Source organism: Ovis aries, chromosome 7 (genome assembly GCF_016772045.2).
Source record: "Ovis aries strain OAR_USU_Benz2616 breed Rambouillet chromosome 7, ARS-UI_Ramb_v3.0, whole genome shotgun sequence".
Lineage (NCBI taxonomy): Eukaryota > Metazoa > Chordata > Mammalia > Artiodactyla > Bovidae > Ovis > Ovis aries.
Genome location: NC_056060.1, coordinates 44,565,809 through 44,579,383, shown reverse-complemented (window position 1 = coordinate 44,579,383; position 13,575 = coordinate 44,565,809). Strand labels below are relative to the sequence as shown.

General features: G+C 39.3%; 1 protein-coding gene across 43 annotated transcripts in view; it reads right to left on the bottom strand.

The window, feature by feature from the left end:
* HERC1 (HECT and RLD domain containing E3 ubiquitin protein ligase family member 1) overlaps positions 1-13,575 on the bottom strand; it is a 210,765-nt gene that overhangs the window by 14,630 nt on the left and 182,560 nt on the right. For all 43 annotated transcript variants that reach the window (XM_060417792.1, XM_060417800.1, XM_060417813.1 and 40 more), the window contains 9 exons: positions 13,061-13,234; positions 11,508-11,801; positions 7,279-7,344; positions 6,979-7,104; positions 6,012-6,150; positions 4,541-4,722; positions 3,459-3,614; positions 2,601-2,723; positions 1,307-1,409 (listed from right to left, as the gene is read on the bottom strand). In XM_060417792.1, the coding sequence (XP_060273775.1) occupies positions 1,307-1,409; positions 2,601-2,723; positions 3,459-3,614; positions 4,541-4,722; positions 6,012-6,150; positions 6,979-7,104; positions 7,279-7,344; positions 11,508-11,801; positions 13,061-13,234 (1,363 nt within the window). The remainder of the gene's footprint in view (positions 1-1,306; positions 1,410-2,600; positions 2,724-3,458; positions 3,615-4,540; positions 4,723-6,011; positions 6,151-6,978; positions 7,105-7,278; positions 7,345-11,507; positions 11,802-13,060; positions 13,235-13,575) is intronic.

The following is a 13,575-nucleotide window of genomic DNA, read 5'->3' as shown; positions in this document are numbered from 1 at the left end:
CTTACTTCAAACCAAGAGGTAACCTCTAGCATCCTCATACTTGAGAGGACTTGCACATGTTACAAAGGCTCTAAACTTTTTACAGCCTAACAAAACACATCATGCAACCTTTCTTGTTCTCAAATTTACAGCCAACTTCTCACCTTATCTTTGCCGCCAAACTTCTACAAAGTGCAGGCTAGTTCCTGTTGTTTCACATGCTGTTTGGCTTGGCCACCTTCTGCAGCCTAACTTCCATTCTCATCACTGCACTGAAACTACTCTCAAAAGCCATGAATAGCTCCTAACTGCCTACTGCAGCCCACGGAGCTCTACTTTACCTTGATAATGTGGCCTCAGCTCCTCCTCCCCCTCAGAGACTGTACTGTCCTGGCTCACCGGCTACCTCTCTCTCTCTCTCCACTCCTTTCAAAGCCAATTCTCCTGAGTCCTCTTCCTGTGCTTACATGCCCTTTACTCACATTCCAGAGTTTTATCCTCTTACTTTTCTATCCCATGTTCTCTCCCTGGGTTTCTTAGAGCCTATTTATATGGCTTTAACTACAACATTATCCATTAGGCAAACCAACATCTCTATAAGCAATCTCTCTGGAGTTTCAGACCTAAATCCCCAGTAACTTGCCAGACTTCTCCATACATGTAGCCTAGAGTACATGGCCCAAATTCAATACGACTAAAACTAAGCTCCTTGTCTCTTTCCCCCAAACCAACCCCTTGTCCTGTCAGTGGTGTCAACATTCTTCCAAGACTAGAAACTTCAATCACAGCTTACTTCTTCCTTTTCCTCACATCTGCCTGAAACACCCTTCAGTCACTACAACTTGCCAGGAAGTTCCACTTAAAAAAGTGAACACATTTCCAGGGAATCTCACTGTGGATGCCTGGATTTGGATTTACTTAAGATCTGAATCCTGAATGCCTGTGAATTCCTAAGACCTGAACCCCACAGTCCCTGCAAGGGCTGGGAAGTGAGGCAGGATCCAGAGGAGCTCTGGTGGTCAAGGCAGTGTTTGCGGCAGCAAGGCAAAAAGGCAGCAGAGATGAGGAAGGGAAGGCTTTGGCAGAATTCTTCTAGCAAGAATGAAGGCTCTGGTAGGAGGGGTGATCAATGAGCAGGAGAGTTTGTCCTAACAGCAAACATCATGAAAGAGGAGCTGAAAAGTAGCTGGGGAATGAGGGTCACTCATCACCCAGAATGAGAAGTGACTCAATTTAAGCATTTTCTATACAGCTGGAGGGCACATGTTTCTGTAATACATGTGTGCACAAAATAAGCAATATAATTAATGCCTGGAAAATGCCTTACCTTGACCAAAGGTATACACATGACCATCTTTGGTTAATGCAACAGAAAACTGAGTTCCACAAGCAACCTTTTTTATTCCAATTCCACAAAGGACATCAACTTTCTGCAAAGTAGAAGGGTAAGGCACATACTTTAAAAAGAAAAACACTCAAATTTGCCTACTGGTATGTATAAACTCAAGGACTGTCTTCCAGAAAAATATTAATAGTCACCCACCTGTTTCCAGTCAAATCCACACTCCTAAATGTTATTTTCTCATACTGCTCTGCAGACTACCTGAATTTGGGCAAGTTCTATAGGGGGTATGGGATGTTTGACTAAAATCCCCCAGCACCCCATGTGAAGTGGAAACACTGCTCTGCACAACAGAAACCAAAGAGAACTCTGCTGCTGTTTAAAGAACACTAAAAGACCAGGTAAAGCCACAGGCTGCTCTCAGTCAGATTGTTTTCTACTTTCAGAGGTAACAGTAACGCTTTATATGTTCTTCAGAGAGGACTTCCTTCCCTTCTGCACCTACTGCTGAATATTTACCAATCTAGCTATCAAGACGTCACAGACTATATATGATAGTGAAATCTGGAGTTGAATGTAAATTGAATACTTGTAAATCATGCTGTTTGTTAAACATATTAGAAAAATCCACATGAAGAGAATGTACAAGAGCTCTGAAGAGCTGAGAAACCTTCTATAATGTGCATAAAGACTCTAAATTATTGTTTATGCACTGGGTTTTCCTATTACTTTTGAAAAGGCACACACCTGTATAATTCAGTGGCAATAACAAGCTGAAATGGCAGCCACAAGCAGAGTTACAAAAGATTGTTCACACTTCCCTCCATAAGATATCCTGGAAATATATATATACTTATTTCTTCTCTATATGGGGGTTAGTTCTACACTATTCAGTCCATAACAGTGACAGAAGCTTGCCCTTGCAGAATTTTTATATCCAGTTTAGTAATTAATGACTTATTTAAAATAAGGTCTGCTGCTGCTGCTGCTGCTAAGTCGCTTCAGTCGTGTCCGACTCTGTGTGACCCCGTGGACTGTAGCCTACCAGGCTCCTCCATCCATGGGATTTTCCAGGCAAGAGTACTGGAGTGGGGTGCCATTGCCTTCTCCGAAAATAAGGTCTTAGAATGATGGAAATTTAAGAATAAGCAAAGGAAGCTTCTATATTTCATTATGAACTACCAAAAATGTTAGAAGTAAATCACTTCCAACTAAAAAGATGTACTGACATAGAAGAAAACCATGGTGTCTGCATCCCTAGATTAAAGACAATACTGACCTGAGGTGAAGATTTTGCAGTGGAATTTCCTAAACCTAGTTTTCCATAGTCCCCGTCTCCAAAAGCCCACACCATGGAGCCATCTGCTGACACTGCCAATGTGTGGTTTAAGCCACAAGCCACCTGGAGAAAGAACAAGGTGGTCAGTAAGGCAAATCACAATACCTAAAATACATACCCATTTCTGGGACCCTTTTTCTTCACTTCAGTCAAAAAGTTGGCTCTGTTTCCAGAAGATTTTTATTGGTTTCAGGGTTTTACATATGTTAACCAAATTTGTCATGAAGAAAATATTCTCAACATTCACAAACAAAAGACAACCTTCTTTTCTTCAAAGAAAAAGCTTTCAAATATCTATGGTTAACTCTGAATTAGACAGTACACAAGACAGGAAAAAAGTACATATGATTAAAAAATACTCATTCATACCAGAGACAGTCTAAGGAATAATAAAAGATAAAAGATAGTAAAAGATAATATTTTATCTCCTCTTTTCATTAAGAGAGAATCTCAACATGTATAGGTCATGGACAATTATTACTTAAGAGTAGCAGGTACCAATATGCTGCAATTCAGCCATCTGAACAGGACAGCCATCCTGTCCAGGATACCGAACAGGAGTTACTATATTATTTAAAGGTTTCATATCAAGTTGTATTATGAAGAGGAGTTTGAAATATTCACATCCTGAATTATGACTTTCATTTATTAACCAATTACCAATTAGGCCAAATAAAAGGTACATCAGGATAAGTACAACTGGTGATTCTAATCTTCCTGAAAGGACAGTATCTAAGTGCACGCAGAGGAAACAAGAAACTATGATCAGATAGAACATGTTATTGACTTATTCCATGCCTGTCCAATCTGATATCCCTCCAGTGCAGTCACTCTCTCCGGAAGTTTTTTGTTAGAGGTGTTGCCCAAACCCAGACGACCATAATCACCATTCCCAAAGGTAAACAGTTTGCCATCTGATGTTACCACTGCTGAGTGTTTGAAGCCACAAGACATCTACAAACAGAACCAATAAGAACAAAAATGTTAATAAGAGGGTATACTACGAAATCAGTCATTTGGGTTTTTAATACAGTAATAATCTTTAAAATAAACTTCACTGGCAACTCAGGATCTTCAAGTCCAGTATGTCCTGTCCACCCAAGTGACCCTCCTGCTTCTGCAAGTCTGATCTACTCATCATCTTCAGAAAAACCAAGATAAACAGCACACCTTAGAAGAACTGTTGCTGCTCTTCAGCTGCAGAGATGACCTAGACTATATGAGTTAATGAATGGGGAAATTTTTTGTAAACTCTAAAGAAAGTGAAGTCACTCAGTTGTGTCCGACTCTTTGCGACCCTGTGGACTGTAGCCCGCCAGGCTCCTCTGTCCATGGGATTCTCCAGGCAAGAATACTAGAGTGGGTTGCCATTTCCTTCTTCAGGGGATCTTCCCAACCCAGGGATCGAACCCGGGTCTCCTGCATTGCAGGCAGATGCTTTATCCTCTGAGCCACCAGGGAATCCCTGTAAACTCTAAGGTACTCTGCAATTTGACAACACTATTTTAGCTTGCTAATTGATTTTCCAGAAAAAAGTATACAAACTCAACCTTTGTAATAAGAATGACAGGTTGAAAGTAAAGATTTCCATTTAGTAGTAGATCAAGAACTGTGGCACAGGAGTTAAACCTCACCTTTTACAAAGACCTGAAGCACCCTGGCCTAGATCAACCAGTTGTCTAGAGGAAAAAGAGTCCATTCTAATACCAAAACCCACTTAAACCCCTGAGACACTCAAGAATGACTGTGAACCACCAAAAACATTGGATCTTTTATGATGGGGTAATATGTTTTTACTACTGTTTTTTCATTACCCAATCTTGAGAACTAAACCCAGTAAGTTTACATTCAAAGATAAACTTCTCCATATCCTGCCCAACCTGCACCACTTCTTCTCCTTGTAAGGCCTCGATCTGCCTGGGCCGTCGCTGCCTGTCGCTGTTCCCATGGCCGAGTTTGCCATAATCACCATCTCCCCAGCTAAAGACCTCACCACTCTCAGTCAGGGCCATTGAGTGCCCATCAGACCCACAGGAAGTCACCAGCTGGGTCACCACAAAGCCTGCAACAGAGCAGAAATGCAACAAAAGTCACTGGGTGGTAAAAGTTCCCTCTTTAGTTGAAACCACTACAAAGCAGTCTCATAGAATAAAAAAAAATACCACAACAGTACTACAGAAATAAAGAAGAATATCTTTAATTTTAAATCTAAATTGTAGCCATAAACTAGAAATTTGGGAGCAGTAACATAAAATGATGATGATGATAAGGAACAGAAGAAGGGTGATAGGAGCAATTCCAGTCACTAAGGACCATGTTCTAGTCACTCCTGTAAGTGCTTTACATGGATCGTTCATTTTCTATTTTCACACAGAGCCTATGAGGCAGATATTATCATCACCACTTGTACAACTAGGGAAACTGAGTCACAAAGAGGTCTAGTAGCTGATGCAAGGCACCAGAGGCAGGATGTAGTAGAACTGAACAGGAACCAAGCCCTCCCATCCCCAATGTTGTGCTCTTTACACTTAGATCTGAAGGAAGAGAACTTAGAGCTATTCAAGAATTCATTATGAACTTATGTTACTTAAACGCTTTTACTTAAAAAACTCCATTTGCTTTGTATATTGACTAGAGCCAGTAAAAGTTAACTTAAGAAACAAGCCAGAGGCCCCCTGCAGTGCTTTTTCCAGAGATATTTTTTCTCCAAGTTACAGAGTACTCTGGGAGATGCCCTTTCAAAGGCTTTGGTACATATACACATTTCTATGTAAATTTATGTTTATTGTTAATGAAGCACATGCCTGATTACTATTGCTATTGCATGTGTGCTCAGTTGCTCAGTGGTGTCTGACTCTTTGCAACCCCATGGACTGTAGCCCACCAGGCTCTTCTATCCATAGAATTTTCCAGGCAAGAATACTGGAGTGGGTTGCCGTTTCTTCCTTCAGGGCATCTTCCCAACTCAGGGATGGAACCCATGTCTCCTGTGTCTCCTGCATTGGCAGGTGGATTCTTTACTACTGAGCCACCTGGGAAGCCCTATTACTGCTAGTAATAGTTACCAAATTACAACTTTGCAATTTTAAAGAATTTGTTTACAATCTTCAGTGAGTATTAACCAGCAATTTATATCATTGAATTCTAGCAATGCTATGACAACTTGTAAAATAATACAACTTAAAATATGGAAAATTAAGGTTGTGCATGCCTAAACAAGAGCATAAATATAAGTGAAAACCCTACATGACTTTATTTAGCAAAGGTTTGGGTGAGTTGCAATGTAATAAACAAACATTCCTACGAACAGGCCACAGTTTCTGATCTGCTTTTAACTGAGGATAATTTTACCTTGTAAGGCTGAAATGACTGTCAGCACATGAAGGTCATCTGAATTTCCTTGTCCTAATCTGCCATAACTTCCTTCCCCACAAGCCAACACTGTGCCATTGGCCTGGATGACAAAGGTACAATTTTGACCGCATATGACCTAGTATCAAAACACAAAGTTACATGTATTATGTTCTATTACATAGCTTTAACATGCAAACATTTAAAATGATTCCATGCATACCTAGGATACCTTTATCAGTTCTTTCATCCTTTCACTAAAGTGGAAGAGTTGACATAATTATGGGATTCCTATAAGCCCTTGATGATTATAAAACTGCTTACTTAACTAAAAGATGTATGAGGCTCATCTGATGATTTAAGATAGTTTAGAAACATGTTATCTACAGAGCTTTCAGTCAGTTGTGCAGAGTTTAAGAAGAAAATAGATAAAAAGAAGAAAAAGGAAACAGTGATGGGAAAACAGTAAAGATTGGCTGGAGGCTACCAAGAAACATAAACTGGAGGGGATATCTGCAAAAAAAAAGTAGTGCATCTTGGGGCTTACTGAGGTAGAGAAGAACAGAAGTGAAAGCAGGAGTCTTAAGAAGAGTTTGGAGATTTAGTACCACAATTATTAGAAGAGAGGAGGGGTATCAATGAAATCTGGCTAAAGATACCAACAAGTTAATGACCCCAAAGAGAGAACTGATAATCAGCTATATCTTAACATCTATAAATATGTACTGGGCAGGCTTAAAGCATCATGATGTTACTTAATTATACTTGAAAACAAGAAAAATTTCAGAATATTAACAAAACTTAAGTCTTATAAAAACTCTATAAAACTTTTATTTAGAAGCTTTATATCATGACTTTGTTGGATTCCTCACAATAGATTATGCAGTGGACAAACTATCCCAAGTAAGCTACTGAACTTAAGGGAATCAGAACTGTCAGTTCTCCAATTCTTTACCCTCCTAGTTACCTGTTGGGCCTGTGAGAATGAGGGAGCTGCTGCAGGTACCATTACATTTCTTCCAGCTTCTGCCAGCTGTCCATGCCTGCCAGCACCCCACAAGTAGACATCACATTTACCTCCCAAGTGCCAGTCCTAGAAAACCACAAACAAATCAAAATATGATTTGTTAATTCATTCAAATAAGCATCTACTGGGTACTAAGTGTATAGAAGCTGCTATGGGGGACACCAGGGTATAAACACATAAGCATTTAGAACCAGAAGATTTACTAAGAACCACCATAAAGTTATTGTCCTCTTTACTGACCTCAGGTCTGGAAGTTGCCCAAGACATAATTTGTTCATCCATGCCATTAATCCATTTACTGTTATCCTGTAAGACAGGGCAAACATCAAGATCAACTTTGCTTAATCAATATTTATCTTTTTTTTTAAGAAGTCTTAAAAATGATCAAATTAATATTTTTTTTAAGAGAAAAGGAGAAGCCCAAGATCACATGTTCAGTTACAAGCAGGAAGAAGACCAAAATGCAGCCCTCCTTTTTCCCAGGCCATTTTTTGAAAAAATTTTTTGCAAAAGATTCATTTGTTCTTAACTAACAACTAAGTTTTCTTTCAAAAAAAAAAAAAAAGAATTTGGTAATATTATGAGAAATTAAGAGCAGTTTTACAATCATGCCAAACTTGATTTTTATGCATTGTTAGTATTTCCCTAAAATGGACTGGAATGGGTGAATTTAACTCAGATGACCATTATATCTAATACTGTAGGCAGGAATCCCTTAAAAGAAATGGAGTAGCCATCACAGTCAACAAAAGAGTCTGAAATGCAGTACTTGGATGCAATCTCAAAAACGACAGAGTGATCTCTGTTCGTCCAAGCCAAACCATTCAGTATCACGGTAATCCAAGCCTATGCCCCGACTAGCAACGCTGAAGAAGCTGAAGTTGAATGGTTCTATGAAGACCTACAAGACCTTTTAGAACTAACACCCAAAAAAGATGTCCTTTTCATTACAGGGGACTGGAGTGCAAAAGTAGGAAGTTAAGAAACACCTGGATAACAAGCAAATTTGGCCTTGGAGTACAGAATGAAGCAGGACAAAGGCTAATAGAATTTTGCCAAGAGAACGCACTGGTCATAGCAAACACCCTCTTCCAACAACACAAGAGAAGACTCTACACATGGACATCACCAGATGGCCAATACCAAAATCAGATTGATTATATTCTTTGCAGCCTAAGATGGAGAAGCTCTATACAGTCAGCAAAAACAAGACTGGGAACGGACTGTGGCTTAGATCATGAACTCATTGCTAAATTCAGACTTAAATTGAAGAAAGTAGGGAAAACCACTAGACCATTCAGGTATGACCTAATCAAATCCCTTATGATTATACAGTGGAAGTGAGGAATAGATTTAAGGTACGAGATCTGATAGAGTGCCTGATGAACTATGGACAGAGGTTCGTGACATTGTATAGGAAACAGGGGTCAAGACCAGCCCCAAGAAAAAGAAATGCAAAAAAGCAAAATGGCTGTCTGAGGAGGCCTTACAAGTAGCTGTGAAAAGAAGAGAAGCAAAAAGCCAAGGAGAAAAGGAAAGATATGCCCATTTGAATGTAGAGTTCCAAAGAATAGCAAGGACAGATAAGAAAGTCTTCCTCAGCGATCAATGCAAGGAAATAGAGGAAAACAACAGAATGGAAAAGACTAGAGATCTCTTCAAGAAAATCAGAGATACCAAGGGAACATTTCATGCAAAGATGGGCTTGATAAAGGACAGAAATGGTATGGACCTAACAGAAACAGAAGATAGTAAGAAGAGGTGGCAAGAATACACAGAATTGTACAAAAAAGATCTTCATGACCCAGATAATCACAATGGTGTGATCACTCACCTAGAGCCAGACATTCTGGAATGTGAAGTCAAGTGGGCCTTAGGAAGCATCACTACAAACAAAGCTAGTGGAGGTGATGGAATTCCAGTTGAGCTAGTTCAAATCCTGAAAGATGATGCTGTGAAAGTGCTGCACTCAATATGTCAGCAAATTTGGAAAACTACTGGAAAAGGTCAATTTTCATTCCAATGTCAAAGAGAGGCAATGCCAAAGAATGCTCAAACTACCGCACAACTGCACTCATTTCACATGTTAGTAAAGTAATGCTCCAAATTCTCCAAGCCAAGCTTCAGCAATATAAGAGCTGTGAACTTCCAGATGTTCAAGCTGGTTTTAGAAATGGCAGAGGAACCAGAGATCAAGTTGCCAACATCCGCTGGATCATCGAAAAGCAAGAGTTCCAGAAAAACATCTATTTCTGCTTTATTGACTATGCCAAAGCCTTTGACTGTGGATCACAATAAATTGTGGAAAATTCTTAAAGACATGGGAATACCAGACCACCTGACGTGCCTCCTGAGAAATCTGTATGCAGGTCAGGAAGCAACAGTTAGAACTGGACATGGAACAACAGACTGGTTCCAAATAGGAAAAGGAGTATGTCAAGGCTGTATATTGTCACCCTGCTTATTTAACTTCTATGCAGAGTACATCATGAGAAACGCTGGGCTGGAAGAAGCATAAGCTGGAATCAAGATTGCCGGGAGAAATATCAATCATCTCAGATATGCAGATGACCCCACCCTTATGGCAGAAAGTGAAGAGGAACTAAAGAGCCTCTTGATGAAAGTGAAAGAGGACAGTGAAAAAGTTAGCTTAAAGCTCAACATTCAGAAAACGAAGATCATGGCATCCAGTCCCATCACTTTTATGGGAAATAGATGGGGAAACAGTGGAAACAGTGGCTGGCTTTATTTTTCTGGGCTCTAAAATCACTGCAGATGGTGACTGCAGCCATAAAATTAAAAGATGCGTACTCCTTGGAAGGAAAGTTATGACCAACCTAGATAGCTTATTAAAAAGCAGAGACATTATTTTGTCAACAAAGGTCTGTCTAGTCAAGGCTATGGTTTTTCCAGTAGTCATGTATGGATGTGAGAGTTGGACTATAAAGAAAGCTGAGCACTGAAGAATTGATGCTTTTGAACTGTGGAGAAGTTCAAAGAAGACTCTTTGACAGTCTTGAGAGAGGACTCTTGAGAAGACTCTTGAGAGTCCCTTGGACTGCAAGAAGATCCAACTAGTCCACCCTAAAGGAGATCAGTCCTGGGTGTTCATTGGATGGACTGATGTTGAAGCTGTAACTCCAATACTCTGGCCACCTGATGTGAAGATCTGACTCATTGGAAAAGACCCTGATGGGGTAAAAGATTGAGGGCAGGAAGAGAAGGGGACGACAGAGGATAAGATGGTTGGATGGCATCACCGACTTGATGGACGTGAGTTTGGGTAAACTCTGGGAGTTGGTGATGGACAGGGAGGCCTGGCGTGCTGTGGTTCATGGGGTCGCAAAGACTTGCTTATGACTGAGCGACTGAACTGCACTGAGGTGATAAACACTTTTACTATCAACTATCACTAACACATTGGAGATTCAAAGCTAATCACTTCTGAGCACCCACAGGTACAAGGTCATTTGCAGGAGCCACCATCCCTGTGAACTCAAACAGTTGTGGGCAGGTCACTTCATCTTGCTAGGCTTCATTTTCCTCATCTACATATGACATACTTGAGAGAAATGAGCTCAGAAGAATACTTCCTGACTAAAATAATCTATATTTAGATTGTTCTTGTTGTTTAGTCACTTAGTCGTGTCCTACTCTTTGCGATCCCATGGACTGCAGCACGCCAGGCTTCCTTGTCCTTTACCATCTCCCGGAGTTTGCTCATTTTCTTCAATTCACATTTATAAATATATGAATATATTCAATAAATGAACCGATAAATTCATTTATCAATGAATAAATATTCAATAAATGAATATATTCAAATATGTGAATATATATTTGAATTTATGAACAACATACAATAATTTACATTGTATGTGTATTTATATATTCAAATGTTTGTTTATATAAATCTTAATTAGGTAAGGGGGTTGTTAGATCAACTGCTGGCCTGCACTATCTACCCAGGCATTTTATCTCTATCACAGTTTGGTATCTAGACACTCTCAAATACAATCACAAAGAAATGACAACTAAAATGCCTTCTCTATTAAACATTCTATTATTAATATTCTATTAAACATGTTTGAAGTGTTAAATAATTTAGAATCTATATGTGGAATAAATCTAAAAAGATGGCCAGGAAAAGATGCTAAAATATATTTACAAATATGTATGTATACTAACAAGATACCTAAGAACAAGAAAATGAGAAAATATGAGACGATGTTTTTGAAAACCAGCAAGTTTATACAAACTCCACAATTCTCATAATCAATCCCTGTCACCATAGAAACCTTTTATCAGACTGAATGTGACTATCCGAAAGTGAAATATTTTGAGTTTATCTAACGGTGCGCTTCTTGCTCTATTCAAGCCAGCAAATACTTCGTGTTGGTCTGCTATTTGTTAAACATCCATGTAACACAATCTCAGTTACATACAGTGGTAGCTCATACTACACTTACCATCAGGAGTACAAGCTCATCCTCTGGAACAGGCTCCAGATCGGGAACAGTGAAAGACTCTGGAAACTGTGCTCCATTGGTCAGGGCTTCAGCAGCTTTTATGGTGGTGGAGAAACACTCTAGCCAGGCCCACTCATTTGGATTCCAGGATGCAGGGTCAGGGAGGCAGTGCTGGTGGTGTGGGGGCACTGGCGGATTACACAGCAGCTGATCCAGATGAAGTCCCACCGCAAGGGAGGCCAGACACTGCATATAGGGGCTGTGAACAAGCTGGTCTCCACAAACCACATGAGGCTAAGAGAAAGGCAAGGATACGATGCTGAAGGGCCTCTGCCAAATATTATAAATTAGCCTACTGCATTCTGAAAGCCTGTAGTCATATTTTAACTTTACTGGTTCTTTTTTAAGCTTTTTACTTAGAAATAATTTTAGGCACATACAGAGTTACAGAGATTAGTGCAGCGAATTCCTATAAAACCCCAATCACCTATAAAACCCCAATCACCTCTAATGTTAACATCTTATATAACCATGGTACATTAATTAAAACTAAGAAATTAACATTGGTTACAATAATAATTAAACCATAGAACTTCATGGTGCTTCCCATTAATGTTCTTTCTCTGCTCCAAGATTCAATCCAAGACACTACACTGCATTTAGCATATTTTCATTACAGTTTTAGTTTTTTGTTGTTAGTTCACAATAGCAAAAAAAAGGGCAGAAAATTGAACCATGGAGACCTGCACCCTCTCACATTTCCTCCTTTACCAAAAGAACCCTGGTAGCCACCAAAGACAGTCTTCTTCCATGGTCCTCCCTAGATGTACTAGAGCAACTTTGTGAGTGACTGAGTGATTCAGAAGAGAAAACCTTGGCAAACCTCATTGAAATTAACTGGATATGGTAACAGCTGATCAGTATAGCACAGCAACAAACAAACAAAAAGGAAAAAACCCCAAAGAACTTTGCTTCAGAGCAGCATGCTGTGACTACTGAGGGCTGGAAGACAGGTTACACAGGATCATGACCTGGGCACCAAGTCCAAACTCCATATTTCCCATTCTAGTATTTAACGACCTTACTTATTTAGTTCAACCTTAGCTCTTCCACTAAACTTTCCACAAAGATTCACCTGATTAAACAGACAGGATATTCACTCTGATGCCCATATCCACTCCACCTCCCAACTTTGGGATAGCAAAGCTACACAAAAATAGATATTTGGGTTAGAAAAGGGAAGATAATGTACTCTGAAGTACAGGGGTTTCAAGAGGTTTTGAATGAACAAATAATCTGAAAAAGAATGACAGAAGCACTATACAAATCTGAGGGTTATTTAAAAATTTTACTCCCACTAAAATAAAGTAAAAGCAGGTTTAGGATTACTGAACAACAATTTTAGGCATTACTTTTTTTCATTTGCTTCTGCCCAAATAGCCCCACTTATTTTACTCCGATCTCATACTTTTAAGGGATAAATTCAAAGCTACAGTTCAAATTCCAAAGCACCAGTCATCTGTATATCTGCAAGAGTGACTGTAATCAATTACCTTTTCATATGCATACTGCTCCTGAAGCATCATGGGTAGCCGCTCCAGAAATGCTCTCATGCAGGGAGCCATGTTTAATCCTAGAATACCTTGTTGTTTCAGTGCTGTCCTACAGGTTGCTAAAACATGATTGGCAGCAATCCATTCTGCTGTACAATTCACGACCAAAACATCCTGATGAAAAAGAAACCATGTCACATGATATTTGTTTAAATAAAAGAGACAATTCCACCACCATTTATATATGAGAAATTCCTTCCAATAACTGCATTAAATACTTTTGCCTTTTAGACATTTTTTGCTATACTTTTAATGCCTAGAACTTCAAAATATCCTAAATTTTCTCTAGGAAAACAAGTGAATAAGAAATAAGTATAAAATTTGTGAACTACCTTGGATTAGCTGATTCTTCTTAAAGAGACATTAATTATTTGCTATTTCATAGGACTTCTAGGAAAATCATCCAGTATATTCTAACAGTCTGACATGATCAAAGGGATACTAGAGGAAGCAGT